Source organism: Xyrauchen texanus, chromosome 13 (assembly GCF_025860055.1).
Source record: "Xyrauchen texanus isolate HMW12.3.18 chromosome 13, RBS_HiC_50CHRs, whole genome shotgun sequence".
NCBI classification, from domain to species: Eukaryota; Metazoa; Chordata; class Actinopteri; order Cypriniformes; family Catostomidae; genus Xyrauchen; species Xyrauchen texanus.
The window spans coordinates 24163500-24180750 of NC_068288.1; the positions used below are offsets into that span (position 1 = coordinate 24163500).

Consider the following 17251-nt stretch of genomic DNA (forward strand, 5'->3'; position numbering starts at 1 on the left):
TGGAAGGAGAACTAAAGTGTTGTTTTGTGGTGCTGTTTGTTTAAGGTGTATTTATTTGTATTGTAATATAGTGGTTGTATTTTTCATGAGGAATTTAACATTATTTTCAAATAGTGTTGCCTGCTAGTTTTTCCCTTGACTCTTTTTAACCTTCTCCTACAAAGTTTTCGGTTTCTCTTGTTACTATAATTTAAGCCTGTATGTCAGGAACTGTCTATCCACACTCTGTTTGGTGCTTGTGAGACTTTTTGCTTGTGAGGGCAAACACCAAAAGAACAGGAGCACAAAGTGGGGTAAATCACTGAATAATTCAGGAACATATTCACTGTTTCCATCTAGTGAGAGCAAAACCTCATCATGCAGATCGAGTCCTAGGAATTTTTGAGGAGTAAGCCTATATACCTTATTAAAAAATATTTCTAAAACAAGTCAGAATATATCTGTCTTTAACACTTAACGGCCGGCACAGCTGTACATAAGTTGATGCATCTGTCTACCCTTTAATATGCATGTTTGTGTGTGCATGCGTAACAAAGACTACTGTTAGGTTCTACTTATGATGGGACCCCTGGGGGGTGGGGGGTCCACAAACAATAAAATGATAATAATAGTTGGACATTACCAACATTATTACTATTTCATTCTGCTTTCTAAAGACTGGTTGGGAATCATGAGATAAATCATCATTATCTTTTCTATCAACAGCCCTAGTTTAACAGTAAGAACTATTAATAAAAAAATGTATTTATCTGCATAAAAGTTTGTGATAAAAAAATTATATATTTATTGATCATTTAGCTGTCACCTTTAATAATATTTATTGTGAAAGCACCATACAAATGCATTTTAATTTATTTGAAAATGTTTGTCTTAAGGTTTATATACAAACATTAATAGTGAAAAAAGGATAAAAACACAATCAAATGTTTTAAATATATAGAAGTATATTTCAGGAACAGGCTCCCTTGCAAATGAATCATCATATTTGGGGTCCTAGGCATAGACAATTTGAAAACCCTTGTTCTAAACAACACCTCTCTCTCTCTCTCTCTCTCTCTCTCTCTCTCTCTCTCTCGCTCTCTCTCTAAATGAATAAATAAGGGGAAAAATTTAATGAAATACTATTATAGTAAAGAATTAACCAATAATATATGGTATTTATACAAAATAAAGTCTCTATATTTCTCTCTCTGTCTCTCTCTCTCTCTCTCTCTCTCTCTCTTTTCTTACCCCATCTCCATCAATATTCCAGATCCATCATGAGGCTGTAGGTGTTTGAGGGTAATTTCTTTTAAGTTGTTTATCTCTTCTCAGCAGGCGAGCATGTGTGATGATGTTCTCTGTTTCCAACAGAGTACAGTCGATTTGAAGCCAAAATCCATGATCTACGGGAACAGATGATGAACAGCAGTATTAGTTCAGGTTCTGGCTCATTGCGGACTAGTCAGAAGAGGACCCTGTATGTCAGGTGAGTCCCCCCTCTAATCACTACTAGTTATATTTGATTTCCCACATATTAGAACCTTAATCCTCAGAGCTAAGCTCAGGACTGTGGCACTTCTGCAAATTAGCACTTAACACAGAATGCAGTTTTATGTTTTATATTTCTAAGGGAATGAGTATTTTTAGAACCTTTGTTGCAATACAATTTTAGAAACCCCTTGTGTAGAGAACAAGATATGTTCTTTGGAAATACTTTTTTTGGTCATCTGTAATAACAATTGTGTGGTCTGTATGCACATATATTGGGTTCAAAAGTCTGAGACCACATTGAAAGTTTTGAAATAAGCAGAATGTTTAATTTGAAGAACAAATATTGTATATTCATATGCACACTACTGTATGCACTATTTCTAGTGCACTAAACAAATGTAAGCAAATTTGTGCCATCAGCCATGATAACTACTGATGATCTTTTGTAAAAAGATGTCCTTGCTTCCATTAAAGAATACACAATGCTTGTTGGAACATTTGCAGATCATACTGGGATAACATCTTTTGAAATAAGTGAAATAATGGTAACACTTTACAATAAGGTAATATCAATTAATAATATATAAATGCATTAGTTCACATGAACTCAAAATGAGCAATAATTTTTTTTAGCACTTATTAATCTTGATTTATGTCAACTTCAACATACACTAAACTAATACATTTGTAAAATATAAAAATGTATACTGTATGTTAACATTAGTAAATACATTATGAACTGACATGAACTAACAATGAACAATAGTATTTTATACATTAATAAATGCTGTAAATATATATTGTTCATTGTTACTTCATGATAACTAATGCATGTATTAATGTTCACAAATAGACCCTTATTGTAAAATGTTACCAAAATAATTTTTATAAAATTTGAAAAATGCAAAAAGAATAATTTTCACTTGTGGTCATAGACTTTTTGACATATTTGTATAAATACGTTGGTATGTATTTATATTAAAGTATATTTATCATTACCTATATGGTGTATGTATATGAAATATTCTGTATAAGACCAGAGGCATTATAGGATGAGATGGGTAACTCGCACGGGCGATTGCTTTATGACTACAAATAAAAAAAAATAAAAAATCATTCAAATTGCACAATTATGTTTTTATCAAATTGCATATAATCTCTATCATTTAGATTCAAAATGTTCCTAGTTTTATATTTTAGGTAACAAAAATGTAATAGAATACAACACTTTCGCAGTGTTCGTTACGTTGATGTTATCTGCATGTCCGTTGGTGTTTGGGGAAGCACGGCCCATAGAACCCCATTGAAGCTGTGTTCCAATACGGGTCCCATTGAGTTCAGTGGAGCAAAAGATCGATGTTCATTTGACAAGAGGCTTTAAACACATCATTTTAGGTCCCGCCCAGATGCCGTGCATCTCTGGTAGTCTACGGGAACTTTATGAGCGCAATTTTCATGAGGAACATGATCTAAATTTTGATTGGACAGTGGGCTTTCAATCAATGTATTTTTATCCCGCATGGAAGCCCGGCATCTTCATATGAAGATTGCTCTCAAATGGGCTAAACCAGGTAACAAACAGCCAATCATTGAAACGGTGATGTTCTTGAGGGGCAGCATTTTGAATTAAAACACAATCGCTGTTATTCAGTAAGTGCAGTGTGAACGGCATTGAAGAAGTAGGTGGTCGTGGTTTATTTAACACAATTAATTTAGTAATTATAAATCTTCACTTTTGCCATTGGCATATGTACAGTATATGTTGTAAATAAAATTTTAAATATAAGGTTCTGTAAAAACATAACTGTCCTAAAAACCAGCCACCACTGGTCACTCGCATACATGCAGTTTGAATTACAGAAATGGTAATGCTGAATATGGTGTCAGTATGAAATGGAAGTCCCACCTAATAGTTCAAAGAGCCAATCACATTTAATAGAGACATAGTCTGTCAGTTTTCTCGAAAACGCTGATGCGCATTAGCTGGACCAGTCATTTTAGAGATTTTGGTTTTTCCTGATTCAAGTAGATAAGAGCGGAGCTTGTATCAATAGAAAATAGCTGTTTGGAGGCATTACGAATATATCAAGGGGACTTTGAAAATACTCAATATTTATACATATTTCAGTATTTCACAATCTAGCTCTGAACACATTCTATGTAAAAAGTGATCTTGTCATGGCCTTCATTTATATTTGACCAGGCTTCTCCCTGTATTTTATGTATATAAATGTTTTGTCTACCACTGATTTTGTCATGGGCGGCCCCTCATAGGAATATGCCATTCTCTGTCTGTTTCTGTTGCCTCAGAATATTCAGGCCAATGGTTATACGGTACATTGAACCACATCATCTCAGTCAGTAACACTCAGGGGAGACATGAAGGGCTCTTATTGGTGTTTGCCGTGTTTCAGAGCCATTGTCAGTGTTTTCACCATTCGTTTTCCAGTGCCCTCATTGCTTTGACAGGCTAGCATGTCGGTAAAGAGATAAATTATCAGAATTGTTACATGAAACTACTGCTGAATCATAGCTCACTTGTGGCTTTTGTTTGGTTTTTATTCTATAGCTCTCAGGTTGTTTAAAACAAGCATGTTGTGTTTTAACAGGATTGGCTTTGACATTTTAAGGATTGTAAAGCCTCTGGGCTCTGGATTCCCAGTACTCGCTAATGTTCTAGCTGATCTGATTTTTCAGCTGTGTAAGCTACATTGACCCCGTTTTCACCTGGTATTAACATGTGTCTTGGGTGATCCGATCACATGTGTTCTTGTGAGACACATTGCTGTTTTCACCTGGTCGCATAAATGCGTCTCCTGAGACCACTTGTGTTCTGATTTCAATGGGAGGATCCCTGTTTTATGACAACAGGCAGTACATCAATTACTATGTCAGTGTGTTATGTTGTCTCTCCCAGATGCATCTAAAATGTAATCTAAGCACGAACTCAACATTTCAAGCAGAATTATCCGTTATTTTAGTGGATTACCTGTATTAAAGGAGCTTTGGACGTTCGTGCTTCTCATTTGTGTTTATGAAAATCGGTGAAGTTATCGTGCTTTTTATATGTATCTGCTTTTTTACATTTATTTTCTGTTATTTCCATTTTAAGCTGCTCCTAAATGTTTACACTCTGTTTTAGAGCAGCGGTTGATTGACAGGTGATCGGTGGTGCTTCACTGCTGTCCGGGACACATGCAGCATGGATTAGTGTTTACACCTCAAATGTGATTTTTGACCACATTTGTATGTGGTTTTTGCGATCTGATCGCAAAACATTTTAGACCCTGTTTAGACCTGTATTTAGCGTTGACCACATGTGATCGGATCATCGGATTATGGATTGAGGTGTAAACGCTCAATCCATAATATTCTGGTACCTGTTGTTGTGAGCTGGAATTGCATATTGTCCCTCCATATATAGTGCCGTTCAAAAGTTTTAGTCATATGTCTGTGATTCAAAATCTAATTTAAACCAAGAAATAAATGGAATACATTTAAAGCAAGCAAACATTATAACATGAAGTCAGTTTTCAAGATGTTTTTAATATTCTAATTTCTAGTTTTAATGTCAAAAAATTTACATTTAAATTTAAGTAAATTTGTGGCATTGACCATGGTTGCTCATTTGTACAAAAGGTCAGATTTCTTTGCTTCCATTATAGCATACAAAGGAAAAGCACCCTTTGGAACATTATTAAATAATACTCGCATAACATGGAACATCAGGTTTTACACTAAATTGTGGCATCCATGCCAATTCAACTGCATGTTGTCATTTAAGCAAAGGGGCAACATACCAATACTAAGAAATTATGAAATGCATATACATTTTTCAATTCAACTTTTTACTCAAATTGTTATGCTGAGAATATAATTGATAATGGAAAAACATTATTAAATTAGAAAAATGCAAAAATACAATTTAATGCATTTTCACAAGTGGGCTCAGACAAGCTGCTCTGTATGTGTTCTTGTACAGTAAATGTTAGTCAGATTGCTAACCATATCAAAAATATGATTTAAACAAATTGTAATCTAAAATAAATTGAAGGACATATTGCCTGACATAGAGTAGAACATGTAGCATGGTATGTGGATTAATGAATGACAAAGTTGTGCCAAGGGGCTTGAGGGACTTCCATAAACTTCCTGTCTGTATAGTGCATGTCAAAGTGAGGCCATTTGCTCAGGTTTGATTCATTTCAAACTTTTGCATTACAATACAGGATAGAGTCAGGAGTTTGTGGTTGGTTCTAAAAGATTTATTCCAAGACATGCTTGGGTGCTATGTCACCATAACTTGAGATAGATGTTTATAATTATAGTAGTGCAAATAAGTGGTCATCTTTGACTCATATTTTCTGCAGCTTATCTGCAACCCACAGCAATCGATTTGTTTCACTCCTGTTTCCTGAAATAAAAATTAAAAATTAAAAATTGTAATTATGTAGCTTGGTGTTTTTCATAACGCATGGACCATTAATACATTTTATTGCTTAGTAAATACAATTAAAAATGCTAAATTGTTTGTCTAGCTATCATATCACAAATGGACCTTTTTGAAAGGGACACTTGTTTTATAATATGATACTACATTAAAACTGTATATTTTCATAGGTTGAGTTTTTAATCAGCTGTCTGCATGCCCTGTATTTTAATAACTTAATATCTCTGCTTTAACTCACCTATTTGACCTCTAAGCAGATTGTGACTGCACGGAATTCATCTGCATTACATTGCTGAAGAGTTCAAAGAAAGATCTGCATGTGCTTTTGAGGGTTAAAGATGGCTTTAGTTTTTGTATGTTCCTTAATGCCCTCATAAGCTCCTCAGATGCCCTCTCCCCTCCTGGAAGTGCTTCATTATTGATGAGGAAACAGAGATAAGCTAGTCAAGAGCTTGGGAGGCTAGTTACTTTAGCTCCAGTTCTCTTAAATACACATGCACACACGCAAAGAACAGCAGTGACCTACTTATATGCCAGGAAATCTGTCTGTGGGCAAATTAGCCCTACCACACTGGCTTTGTAATATTAAATAGAAAAGAACTTGATTACAGATTGGTTTCAACATCTTTATTCTTGCTTAAAATTCATAGAAGCTCATGTATGCACAATCTTGAGGGTTTTCTTGCTGTGTCTGTCTTTGATTTAAATGAAGGTTGGAGGGCTTTTTGCTGTATCTTTCTTTGATTTAACTGGGACATATTCTACACCTTTCTAGCATTACTTTTTTCCCCCACTGATGTCCACTTCTGATATTAGAAAAAAATTCCCTCAAACATTCATAATTTAGGTTTGCATTCCCCATTTTCTGCCCTTTATAAATTTGCTCATAATTTATTCACACTTATGACGTTCAACCCCATATTACTTTTTTTCTTTGCTGAACACAAAAGGAAAATTTTGGAATGAATGTTACAGTGTGTCTTTTTTAATACAATGGCTGTTGATAGGGTCTCATTTTAAAGCTTCAAGAAGGGCCCAAAAGCATCATTATAGTAGCCCACGCATCATATTCCAAGTCTTCTGAAGGCATAATATTTTGTAAGTCAAAATTATAAAAGTCTTCATGTCTGTTGCATATTCATGAGTGCATAATAGAAGCTAGCTCACTGTGGCACGAGTGTTCATGTGAGTAGTGCTAAAACAACACAAGCGTATTCACATTTTTTAACTCACGTTTTCCTTTATGAATTAAGAAGTCTGTTTGTACTACTGTACCTTTACGACTTCGACATGGTTGGTTTACTACCACGTACAGGTATAGTTCACACTGTGGCCCCATTTACACCTGCTTTTACACCCGGTCTCGAGTGATCCGATCAAAAGTTGGCAAAGCTTAGGTGTAAATGGGGTCCGAACACTCTAGCAGCATTCAGAGGTAATCAAAAACACATGTGCCCACACCACAGAAGCAGATTCTTATTTTAAGAGTTCACTCATGGGTCTGTCATCATTTCCTCTCGTCCTTCAGAGCCCTGTTTGATTATGACATAACAAAGGACTCCGGCCTACCCAGTCAGGGGCTGAACTTCTGCTTTGGCGACATCCTGCACGTCCTGAATGCCTCGGATGAGGAGTGGTGGCAGGCACGGCATGTGACTCCAGATGGCGACATGGAGGAGATGGGCGTCATTCCCAGCAAGAAGAGGTAGAGTCCGCTCTTGTGCATTCCATAGCACACTGAAATGAAAATATAGCTCAGTTCACCTTCTTCACCATATTTTATAGTGCACTCAGTAATATTTTGTGTACAGTATGCTAACACCTTGCTGCATAGATGCAGCTTTGAATGAAAAACAACTTTTTTTGATGCGATAGCCTGCAAGTGAAAGCGTCTAATCACAGAATTATAGGAAATAAAACAATAATATTCGTCTGGTCATATGATTTCAACATAGTGTTTATGACTGATATGATTCTTCATCTCATGTCAGTGTACATCATTTTAAAGATTTTTCCAAACCACTATTTCATTCTTTATATTTAAAAGTGTATTATTTAGCACAAAATAAAAAAAAAATCAATCACAGAGTGCACATTTAACTACATTGTACATTTAATGCCATATCAGCTTTTAGTCTTTTAACTCGTGTCTCTTTGACCATGTATGTGTTGCGTTTCAATTCACTTCTATTCCTCATTTTGGTTTAATTAACACCGTTTGTGCATTTTAAATGTTATAAATGAGAGATACTTACAATCAACATACTGTACATATCTTCAAAGTGGCATCCTAAGTTCTCTTACTTGACCATACATTTTAGCTGAAAGTTCAAACAAAGGTATCTATCTGCCTCTCTCTCCATTCCCTCTGTAAAATGAGGGATGTATTCTGACTCAGAAGCTGACGGATTGTTTTAAAATATCTTCAAATACTAAACAACTGTTTGAAGTATGCTTACAGCTGCTTTAATTAATTATTAATTAGCATTTCAGAAAATATGCCTGATTTTTGGTTTAAGCCTCAACATCATTGAAATAGAGTTGCTATTACAGATATCTCTATTATTAATGTTCATACTGTGAACTATTTTGTGAAGATGTGTGCTATTTTCTAAGCAATTTGGTGCAAAAAATCTCATAGACTTGCACTGAAGGAGGGACCCAAGCCAGATCTAGGTACCTAAACACCAAAGAGATCATCTAGCAACACCTTATCAACCCAGAACAAAAATATAAAAATCTAATTTGAAAATTAATTTACATTTTAAATATTCACAAACGGTTCAAATGGCAGAATTCTAAATTCTAAACCCTGGACTACCAGCACAGTGTCTTAGCTCTAGAATGTGAACACTGTTAAAGCACTTCAGATATTTGCTCTATTTTTGATAATCACATTTTTCAATCACCTGATATTACACATTTTAATTAGAGCTTTGTGCAAGTGCAAATGCAGTGAGAGTTTCTTTACTTTCTTTCTTTTTCTCTCTCTCTCTCTCTCTCTGTCTCTCTCACTCTCTCTCTCACGCTCCACTAGACCGAACGCTGATTGAAAGTGATAATTGACTTCTCACCTCATTCTATAAATGTATCTCTCTCTCTCTCTCTCTCTCTCTCTCTCTCTCTCTCTCTCTCTCATATCTCACTCCTGACTTGTGATATAATTTGACTTGATGCACAAGGGACATATTACAGTGCAGTATTCTTACAAACAAGTTGGAATTTCTATACAAAATATTTGGAAATATCGACTTTCAGAAATGTGCTGTCAGAAACTGTTGTTTTCATATACTATTAAAAACGTGTCTTGAGAGACGCCTGCATTATTTTCAATTCCGTGCCTCATCGAGCTGTTTTTGAACACAAGAATGTGTTCTATGTAAACATTTCCCCAAGAAACTGCCAGTAGTTTTGCATATCCCTACATTTAATGTAAATTTAAATCAAATTAAAAATACATTTACATTTGAAATTCATCACCATATGTTTGTCTTATATTTGTATATTAAGCTATAACTTAAGTTCTATTAGAAAATAAGAGGGATATTAGTAATAGTCAATTTATTACAACATAAATGCAGAAGAATAATCCATTCAAAATGATGGCTTAAATGGATTTAATGGGCATAAAGTTTACAAATGCCACAATTACACATTCCTTTATCAGTTTTACAGTGACCTCAAAGGATAGTTTACCCAAATGTAAAAATGAAGTCATCATTTACCCTTTTGTTGTTCCAAATTCACTTGAATTTATATATTCGATGGAACAAAAATTGAGATATTAGATATTCACTTACTGAGGCTAACATTCTACCTAACGTGTATTTTTGTGTTCCACAAAAGAGAAAAATTCTCCAGTTTTGAACAAAAAGAGGGTGAAAAATTATTTTTGGTCATACTATCCCTTAAGATAGATACTATCCGTTATACACTGATCAGCCATAACATTAAAACCACTGACAGGTGAAGTGAATAACATGTATTATCATGTTACAATGGCACATGCCATGGGGTGGGATATACTAGGCAGCAAGAGAACAGTCAGTTCTTCTTGTGTTGGAAGCAGGAAAAATGGGCAAGCGTAAGGATCTGAGCGACAGAGTCAGAGCATCTCCAAAATGGCAGGTCTTGTGGGATGTTCTCGGTATGCAGTGGTTAATACCTGCCAAAAGTTGTCCAAGGAAGGATAACCGTTGAACCGCGACAGGGTCATGGGCGCCCAAGGCTCATTGATGCGTGTGGGGAGTGAAGGCTAGCCCGTCTGGTCCGATCCCACTGAAGAACTACTTTATATTAGGCAGGTAGTTTTAATGTTGTGGCTGATACACTAACAAGGCATTGTGTGCTTCCAATTTTGTGGCAACAGTTTGGGGAAAGCCCTTTTCTATTCCAGCACGACAATGCCCCTGTGCACAAAGCGAGGTCCATAAAATGTGGTTTACTCTGTCTGGTGTGAAAGAATTTGACTGGCCTGCACAAAGCCCAGACCTGAACCCTTTGGGTTGAATTGGAAGGCCAACTGTGAGCCAGGCCGCATTGACCATTATCAGTGCCTGACCTCACTGATGCCCTTGTGTCTGAATGGGAGCAAATCACTGCAGCCATGTAACTTCATACATTATAGTGGAAAGCCTTCCCAGAAGATTGTAAGCTGTAATTGCAGCAAAGGGAGAATTGATGCCTATAGTTTTGAAATTAAATGTCCATCAAGCACATATGGTTTCTAGAAACTTTTGGTCACATAACATTGCATGTCCAGAAAGAATTCTTATAAAACATACTGAACAGTATGCTGCAATATGTTTATACTTGCCAAAACAAAGGTTTTCTCAAAGTTTTGTGCTTTATTTGTCTCTCGACATAATTTGTTTTAGTTCATACTAATTTTCCTCACTGCAATGAACCCAGGGTAGTGTATTAGTACTCAGAATGATGTCCTTACAGTCTCTGTCTGTTTCCTCTGTAGGGTGGAGAGAAAAGAGCGGGCCAGGTTAAAGACGGTCAAATTCAACTCCAAGTCTCGAGACAAAGCGGTAAGTGTTTGCTGCTGAAATATTTACCAAGTCTGGCATGACACAAACATACTTTTAATACTTTATAACAGCAGCAGTTTATAAACTAATAAATTATAAACAGGCCTTTTGTGTAAAACTGGCCTTTTTCCTTGTATTTTGGAGTCATGCAAAAGACACTTTACGCATTTGACAGAGATTAGAAAGCTTTATAAATAAGCCTTGTAGCCTATTTTGAAACATTGTTATTTTTATGTTATTTTAAGATGAAGAGTGCTAACAAGATGCTCAGCAGTATAATTATAATTTTTTTGCACCTTTCTCGTGTGAATTCAAAAGCCAGAACTGTTCTCACATTGAACATCTAACAGCTGGCAAGTGTATAATCTAGTGAAGTTTAAAAGTGATTAATCATCCTTCCCGAATGTGGTGCCTGTTTAAAAGTTTATATTTGTAAATACAAGTAATATCTCTTTTTACTGAATATAGTGTACAAATCTTGTATCTTCAAAAGGCTCTACTGAGAGCTTTCTTAAAGACCCCATGAAATCGCTTGACAATATATTTTTATTCTTGTATTGATGCATTTTCTATTGACACAAGAAGTTACGATGGGACATATAGAAGGTGTTGTCCCATTTTTTTAAAATACCCAATTGCCTTTAGTTTCTACAATAGCCATCAAGATGGTTTGCTACTTACCAGTGGCAAAAAGGAAAGAGTGTACATTTTAAATGTGTATATCTGCTAAAACATAATTTGGTCTAGTACACTAGCATATAGATGGCCTCAAAGCAAACTTGCATTAACTAAAAACCACAAAATTCAAATATTGATTACATAGGGTCTTTAACAGTGTGTGATTGTGACTCTTTAGTCTTTACAGCAGAGTTCTGTTAAACAAACATCTTTTGTCCTGGATCAACTTGTGGTCCATTCTTGACTATCTTAGCATTTTCGACTGCATTCACTAATGTAGCATGAGTGCATGAACGGTTGAGAGAACAAAAGGATATATACGCTTGCCATTGATGTTAAACTGCTCTTCACCTGCATGATGGCTTATTCTTCCTGCACATTACTTTGTAGCATTTCTCATGTATTTATGTCTTTTATGTTTATTGTGCCTTTATTCCTGTCCAAACCTTACAAATAGCTTCAATGCCAATCAACTCAGCTAAATGCCTTGATATCACTAACTTTATTCAACAGTCATTTTGAAGGCTGGTCTAATAGTTACTTGTACTTAAAGGCATAATTCACACGTTTTAAATTCAGTCATTATTTACTTATTGTACCATTATGTCATTCCAAAACCATATAAGTTTCTTCCACGAAACACAAAAGAAGAATTTGTATTTTGCTTTTAGGATGCCTTTAATATATCCTCTTTGCTTGACATCATGGGAAAATCTAAAGAAATCAGCTAAGACCTCAGAAAATAAATTGTGGACCTCCACAAGTCTGGTTCGTCCTTGGGAGTGATTTCCAAATGCCTGAAGGTACCATGTTCATCTTTACAAACAATAGTATGTAAATATAAACACCACGGGACCATACGGCCATCATACCGCTCAGGAATGAGATGCATTCTGTCTCCTAGAGATTAATGTAGTTTGGCATGAAAAGTGCAAATCAATCCCAGAACAACAGCAAAGGACCTTGTGAAGATGCTGGAGGAAACAGGTAGACAAGTATCTATATCCACATAAAAACGAGTCCTTTATCGACAAAACCTGAAAGGCTATTCAGCAAGGAAGAAGCCACTGCTCCAAAACTGCCACAAAAAGCTAGATACACTTTGCAAGTGCCCATGGGGACAAAGATCTTACTTTTTGAAGAAATGTCCTCTGGTCTGATGAAACAAAAATTTAACTTTTTGGCCTTAAAGGCCACCGTTATGTTTGGAGGAAAAAGGGTGTGGCTTGCAAGCCGAAGACCACCAAACATGAAGCATGGTGGTGGCAGCATCATGTTCTGGGGTGCTTTGCTGCAGGAGTGTCTGGTACACTTCACAAAATAGATGGCATCATGATGGAGGAAAATTATGTGCATATATTGAAGCCACATCTCAAGACATCAGCCAGGAAGTTAAAGCTTGGTCGCAAATGGATCTTCCAAATGGGCAATGACCCCAAGCATACCTCCAAAGTTGTGGCAAAATGGCTTAAGGACAATAAAGTCAAGATATTGGAGCGGCCATCACAAAACCCTGACCTCAATTAGATAGAAAATGTGTGGGCAGAACTGAAAAGGCATTTGCGAGCAAGGAGGTCTGCAAACCTGACTCTGTTACACCAGTTCTGTCTGGAGGAATGGGCCAAAATTCAAGCAAATTATTGTGAGAAGCTTGTGGAAGGCTACCAAAAATGTCTGACCCAAGTTAAACAATTTAAAGGCAATGCTACCAAATACTAACAAAGTGCATGTAAACTTCTGACTTCAACTGTATATACTGTGTATATATCCATTATATGGAAAGAAGGGGGTCAAAAAATGTTTTTTTAATTCTTCATTTGTGTTTGCATTCCATGGGTGAAAGTCATAGGGCTTTGTAATGACATGAGGGTGAGTAAATACTGACAGAATTTTAATTTTGGGTGAACCATCCATTTAAATTTGTCCAGAATGTGCCATAATCATGATTTTTTTTTACTTGGCCTTGGTTGTGGGAACTAACTTTTGAGTTTATTTTTTGATGTTTGGTAATCCCTCATAATCTCCACTTTGTCTGTTGCCATCTCCAAACCAAGACTGTATCACATCTATTCAGATGCTACAGCATTAGGGCTGTTCAAAATTTCAGCCACATTGTAATCATTGGAAGGTGATGGCCACAGAGTCAGTGGCATGAACATCTGTTAAGTTGGGCTTTTGTTCATACCTGAACTAGACACCCAATACCATTCCATCTGTTTTTCCTTTTTTGTTGTCCCTCCTTCCATCCCTCCCTGTCTTTCTCAGCAATCACTCAATGACAAGCGTAAAAAGAACCTCTTTTCTCGAAAATTCCCTTTCTACAAGAACAAGGACCCCAGCGAGCAGGATACAAGCGATTTGGACCGTAAGTACACAGTAAAGCACTGAACAGTGCAGGGCAGGGTAGCGCTAACGCAGGTGCACCAACACACTGATGAACAATACTCCAGCTCATGCAACAACCATAAACACATTTCATGGTACCAAAGAATTCTTTCTTACCCCTGCTGAAAAGACCAGCTTAGATCAGCAAAAATGTCCATGCCGGTCCAGGCTGGATTGTGCTGGTTCGGTGCTGGTCTAGCTTGTGAGAACCATCATGACCATGCTGATCAACCAGCATAGTGTTTCTGATGTCACAATGTCTTTGAAGATGCATCATTCTTCAGATCTGGGTCTGTTGCAGGGCAGGGGAAATGTTCATTGGTAGGACCAGATATGTTGTTCCAGTAATCATTGTTATTTTTCTGGTTTTCTCCTGTTCCTTGCTATCTGCTGACTGATCCACAGGACCTGAGTGACGACAAAGGCTTGAGTAAGTCCACAAAGGCTACAGCAGACCTACCCGGCCCCACCCAAGTCCCATTATCCCCCATAAAACTTTTTTTTACATCCTCTCGCACATTTAGTGTTGATGTTCAATTAGAATTTTCAGTTATTTCTATTTTATTTCTGAAACCTGTGTTAAGCTGGCTTCAATCTAGCAGACTCAACTATTTTGACAGAGAGTGTCACACTTTCTGACTGTTTTGCAGAGATCTCGCTCTCTTAAGTCAGAGGTATTACACACTTGTCGATTACCAATGGTTCACCAACTCATCGCAACCAAAAACTCATCTCTGATTCCTGGTCACGTGGAGCTCACTAAAATAACAACAGGAGTACCACGAGCATAAACAATTGTAAAATAGTGATTTATGATGTGATTTATGTAGTAACTTTACCTTATGAAAGTGTGTGAGAGTGTATTTATCCCCTTTGAAACTTGCTGTAGAATGTGTAGTCCACATGCAGCTTTTAGTGAGTAAAGTAATGACTTTCAATAAAAACAGACTGTTGTGGCTCCGCTTTCTGATTTCATTAGTCATTTTAGTGTGGAAAAATGCTTTGTGACAGAATTACTATGGCTTACAATCAGCGTTTGTGATGTTATGAGTGCTATGAAAACACAACCAGATCAGGGGCCGGTTGCATAAACATAGCCATTAACATAAGACTGCATCTAACAATTAGTCTGACTAGCTAATGAGGCCATAGAAACCTGTTGCATAAAACAAGCTCATAGCTGTCTTTAGTAAGACAGTCTAATTTGCATTGCATTGTGGGAAAAGTAAGACACTGAACAGCTTTAAAAAAAAAAAATGGCCGACTATGGAAACTGAATACAAGGTGTGTCCCAAATTGTACAATTCTGCACTATTCTACACTATTTTGTAGTGCAAGTAGTATGTTACCACTGAAAATGCAGCAAAAAGAAGTGTACTTTAAGTACCCTGATGATTAACTTTTTCAACTGCCAAAATGGAGTGTGGAATGTTGGACACTTCATGCACTCAGCGCACACGGCTTGCCGTACAGTTACCTGGGTGCGCTGCTGGTCTGACAAAACAGTTGCAAATCATGAAGAATGTAGCAGCTGGCAAAACTTTAGTGGATACAACACCTTACAAATGTGATTTGAATGCTTTACCATCACCCAAAACTGTGTGAATGTGTACGATGTTTAAGATACATGTGTTGAATTGAGTTTGGCTAACGCACTACTGCTAGCGGCAACACATTGCATGTGTTTGAAATGTCACTTCCATCAGCTGTTAAATGGCGAATGCATCCGTGTAGTAACGAACCGTTAAATGTTCCATTTGGGACGATACTACACTTTGAAAATGCATACACTACTTGGAATTGCACTGTGCATAGTGCATTGTATATTTTGTAAGTGCATAATGTATAGTGTGTAGTTTTGGGCACAGCTACAGTTTTCATTCGCTGAAAATATTATTAGAGGTATACAATGCTTCAAAATTGATTCTAATGAAAAAAATTGTGATTTTAACCCAAATAATAAAAACACACAATATATTGTTACCATCATAGAAGTCAAATTCTTCTAAAAAGTCTTAACTGAAGCCCCTTTTTGCTCTCAACTGAAGCCCCCACTGGCTAAGCTGACAGTTATTTTCCAATGCAACATGGAATGTAAGCAAAAGTTAGCCTACTGTATGCTGTCTTACAATTTGGTCTTAAATTAGACCGATTTAAATTTTTATGCAACTGACTGAAAAAGTTAATACCAAAATTTTAGATGACTAACAAGTAAAACTAGTCTAAAACAGTTTTATGCAACCGGCCCCAGCTTGACGTCTTGTCAGTTACTCGGTAAAAGAAGCTCATTGGTCACTCAAGGGAACTCTAGGGCCTGCTCCTGTGCCTAAGTAATTTTTTTCTGTCATGTTGGATCCTTTTAACCCATTGCTGTTACCATTAATTCAGCAGGGAGTCCCGATGATCAAGTGATTAACGACATCCCGCTGGCAGACGCTAATGCGCCGGTGATTATGGAAATAAAGCTCACACCTGAAAATCACTGGGAAAATCGTCTATAAAATCGTGACTATAGAACAAAGGGAGCAGATCAGCACTGTTGCCTTTGCTGTCCAGTATCCCCTAAACACAATTTCCAAAAATTGCTATTTAAATTAATTTGGCAATGCAAAGGCACGCGCCTCAGCCTCAGATGGCATGACCACAGTCTGTGCACTAACTGATGCATATCGCACTCAAAACTGGAAAACTCAAGGCTCAAGTTAGGGTCACGATCAGAAGATTATTGGCTAATATGTTGAATTTATGACTGGATTTGCTAATGTTTGCCAGTTTAGTCCAAAAGCAGAACTTGATTTGCTTTGTTTACTTATGTCTGTGAAATAGTCTGTGCTAAGATATTGTGTGCTCTAGGTAGTCATTCTACACAGTTTCTGCAATTTGTCTGTGTGTTTTCTGTGCAAGCGCTCTTGGAGACTGCCACGCTATTATTTAGATTATTTCTTTCCTATGCCGATCTTTTAATATGGTATAATATATCTCAGATTTCCCACCCCTAAATGACATGTAATGACAAAACAGACTGATTGATTGCTTTACATGTCAGTTAGATGGCTCTTCCTGTCTAAGTGAGCTCCTTCAATCCAATTGACTTGCATTGAAGGAGCGACCTGAGCTATATCTATATCTAGGGACTTGGATATCATAGAGAATTGCCGGGGGGGTTCTTCTGACTTGGGCCAGTAAGCAACCACCCAGAACATCCTTGCAACCTCCCTGGTCACGTACC

The 17251-nt window shown here is 36.8% G+C and overlaps 1 protein-coding gene across 11 annotated transcripts in view; it reads left to right on the forward strand.

Moving 5' to 3' along the window:
• LOC127654412 (disks large homolog 1) overlaps positions 1-17251 on the forward strand; it is a 217157-nt gene that overhangs the window by 192447 nt on the left and 7459 nt on the right. For 8 of the 11 annotated variants that reach the window (XM_052141586.1, XM_052141587.1, XM_052141590.1 and 5 more), the window contains 4 exons: positions 1354-1468; positions 7452-7628; positions 10893-10959; positions 13903-14002. In XM_052141586.1, coding sequence (XP_051997546.1) covers positions 1354-1468; positions 7452-7628; positions 10893-10959; positions 13903-14002 — 459 coding nt within the window. Of the gene's footprint in view, positions 1-1353; positions 1469-7451; positions 7629-10892; positions 10960-13902; positions 14003-14427; positions 14453-17251 lie in introns of all 11 variants that reach the window. The other 3 variants (XM_052141593.1, XM_052141597.1, XM_052141595.1) reach the window with 1 other exon arrangement.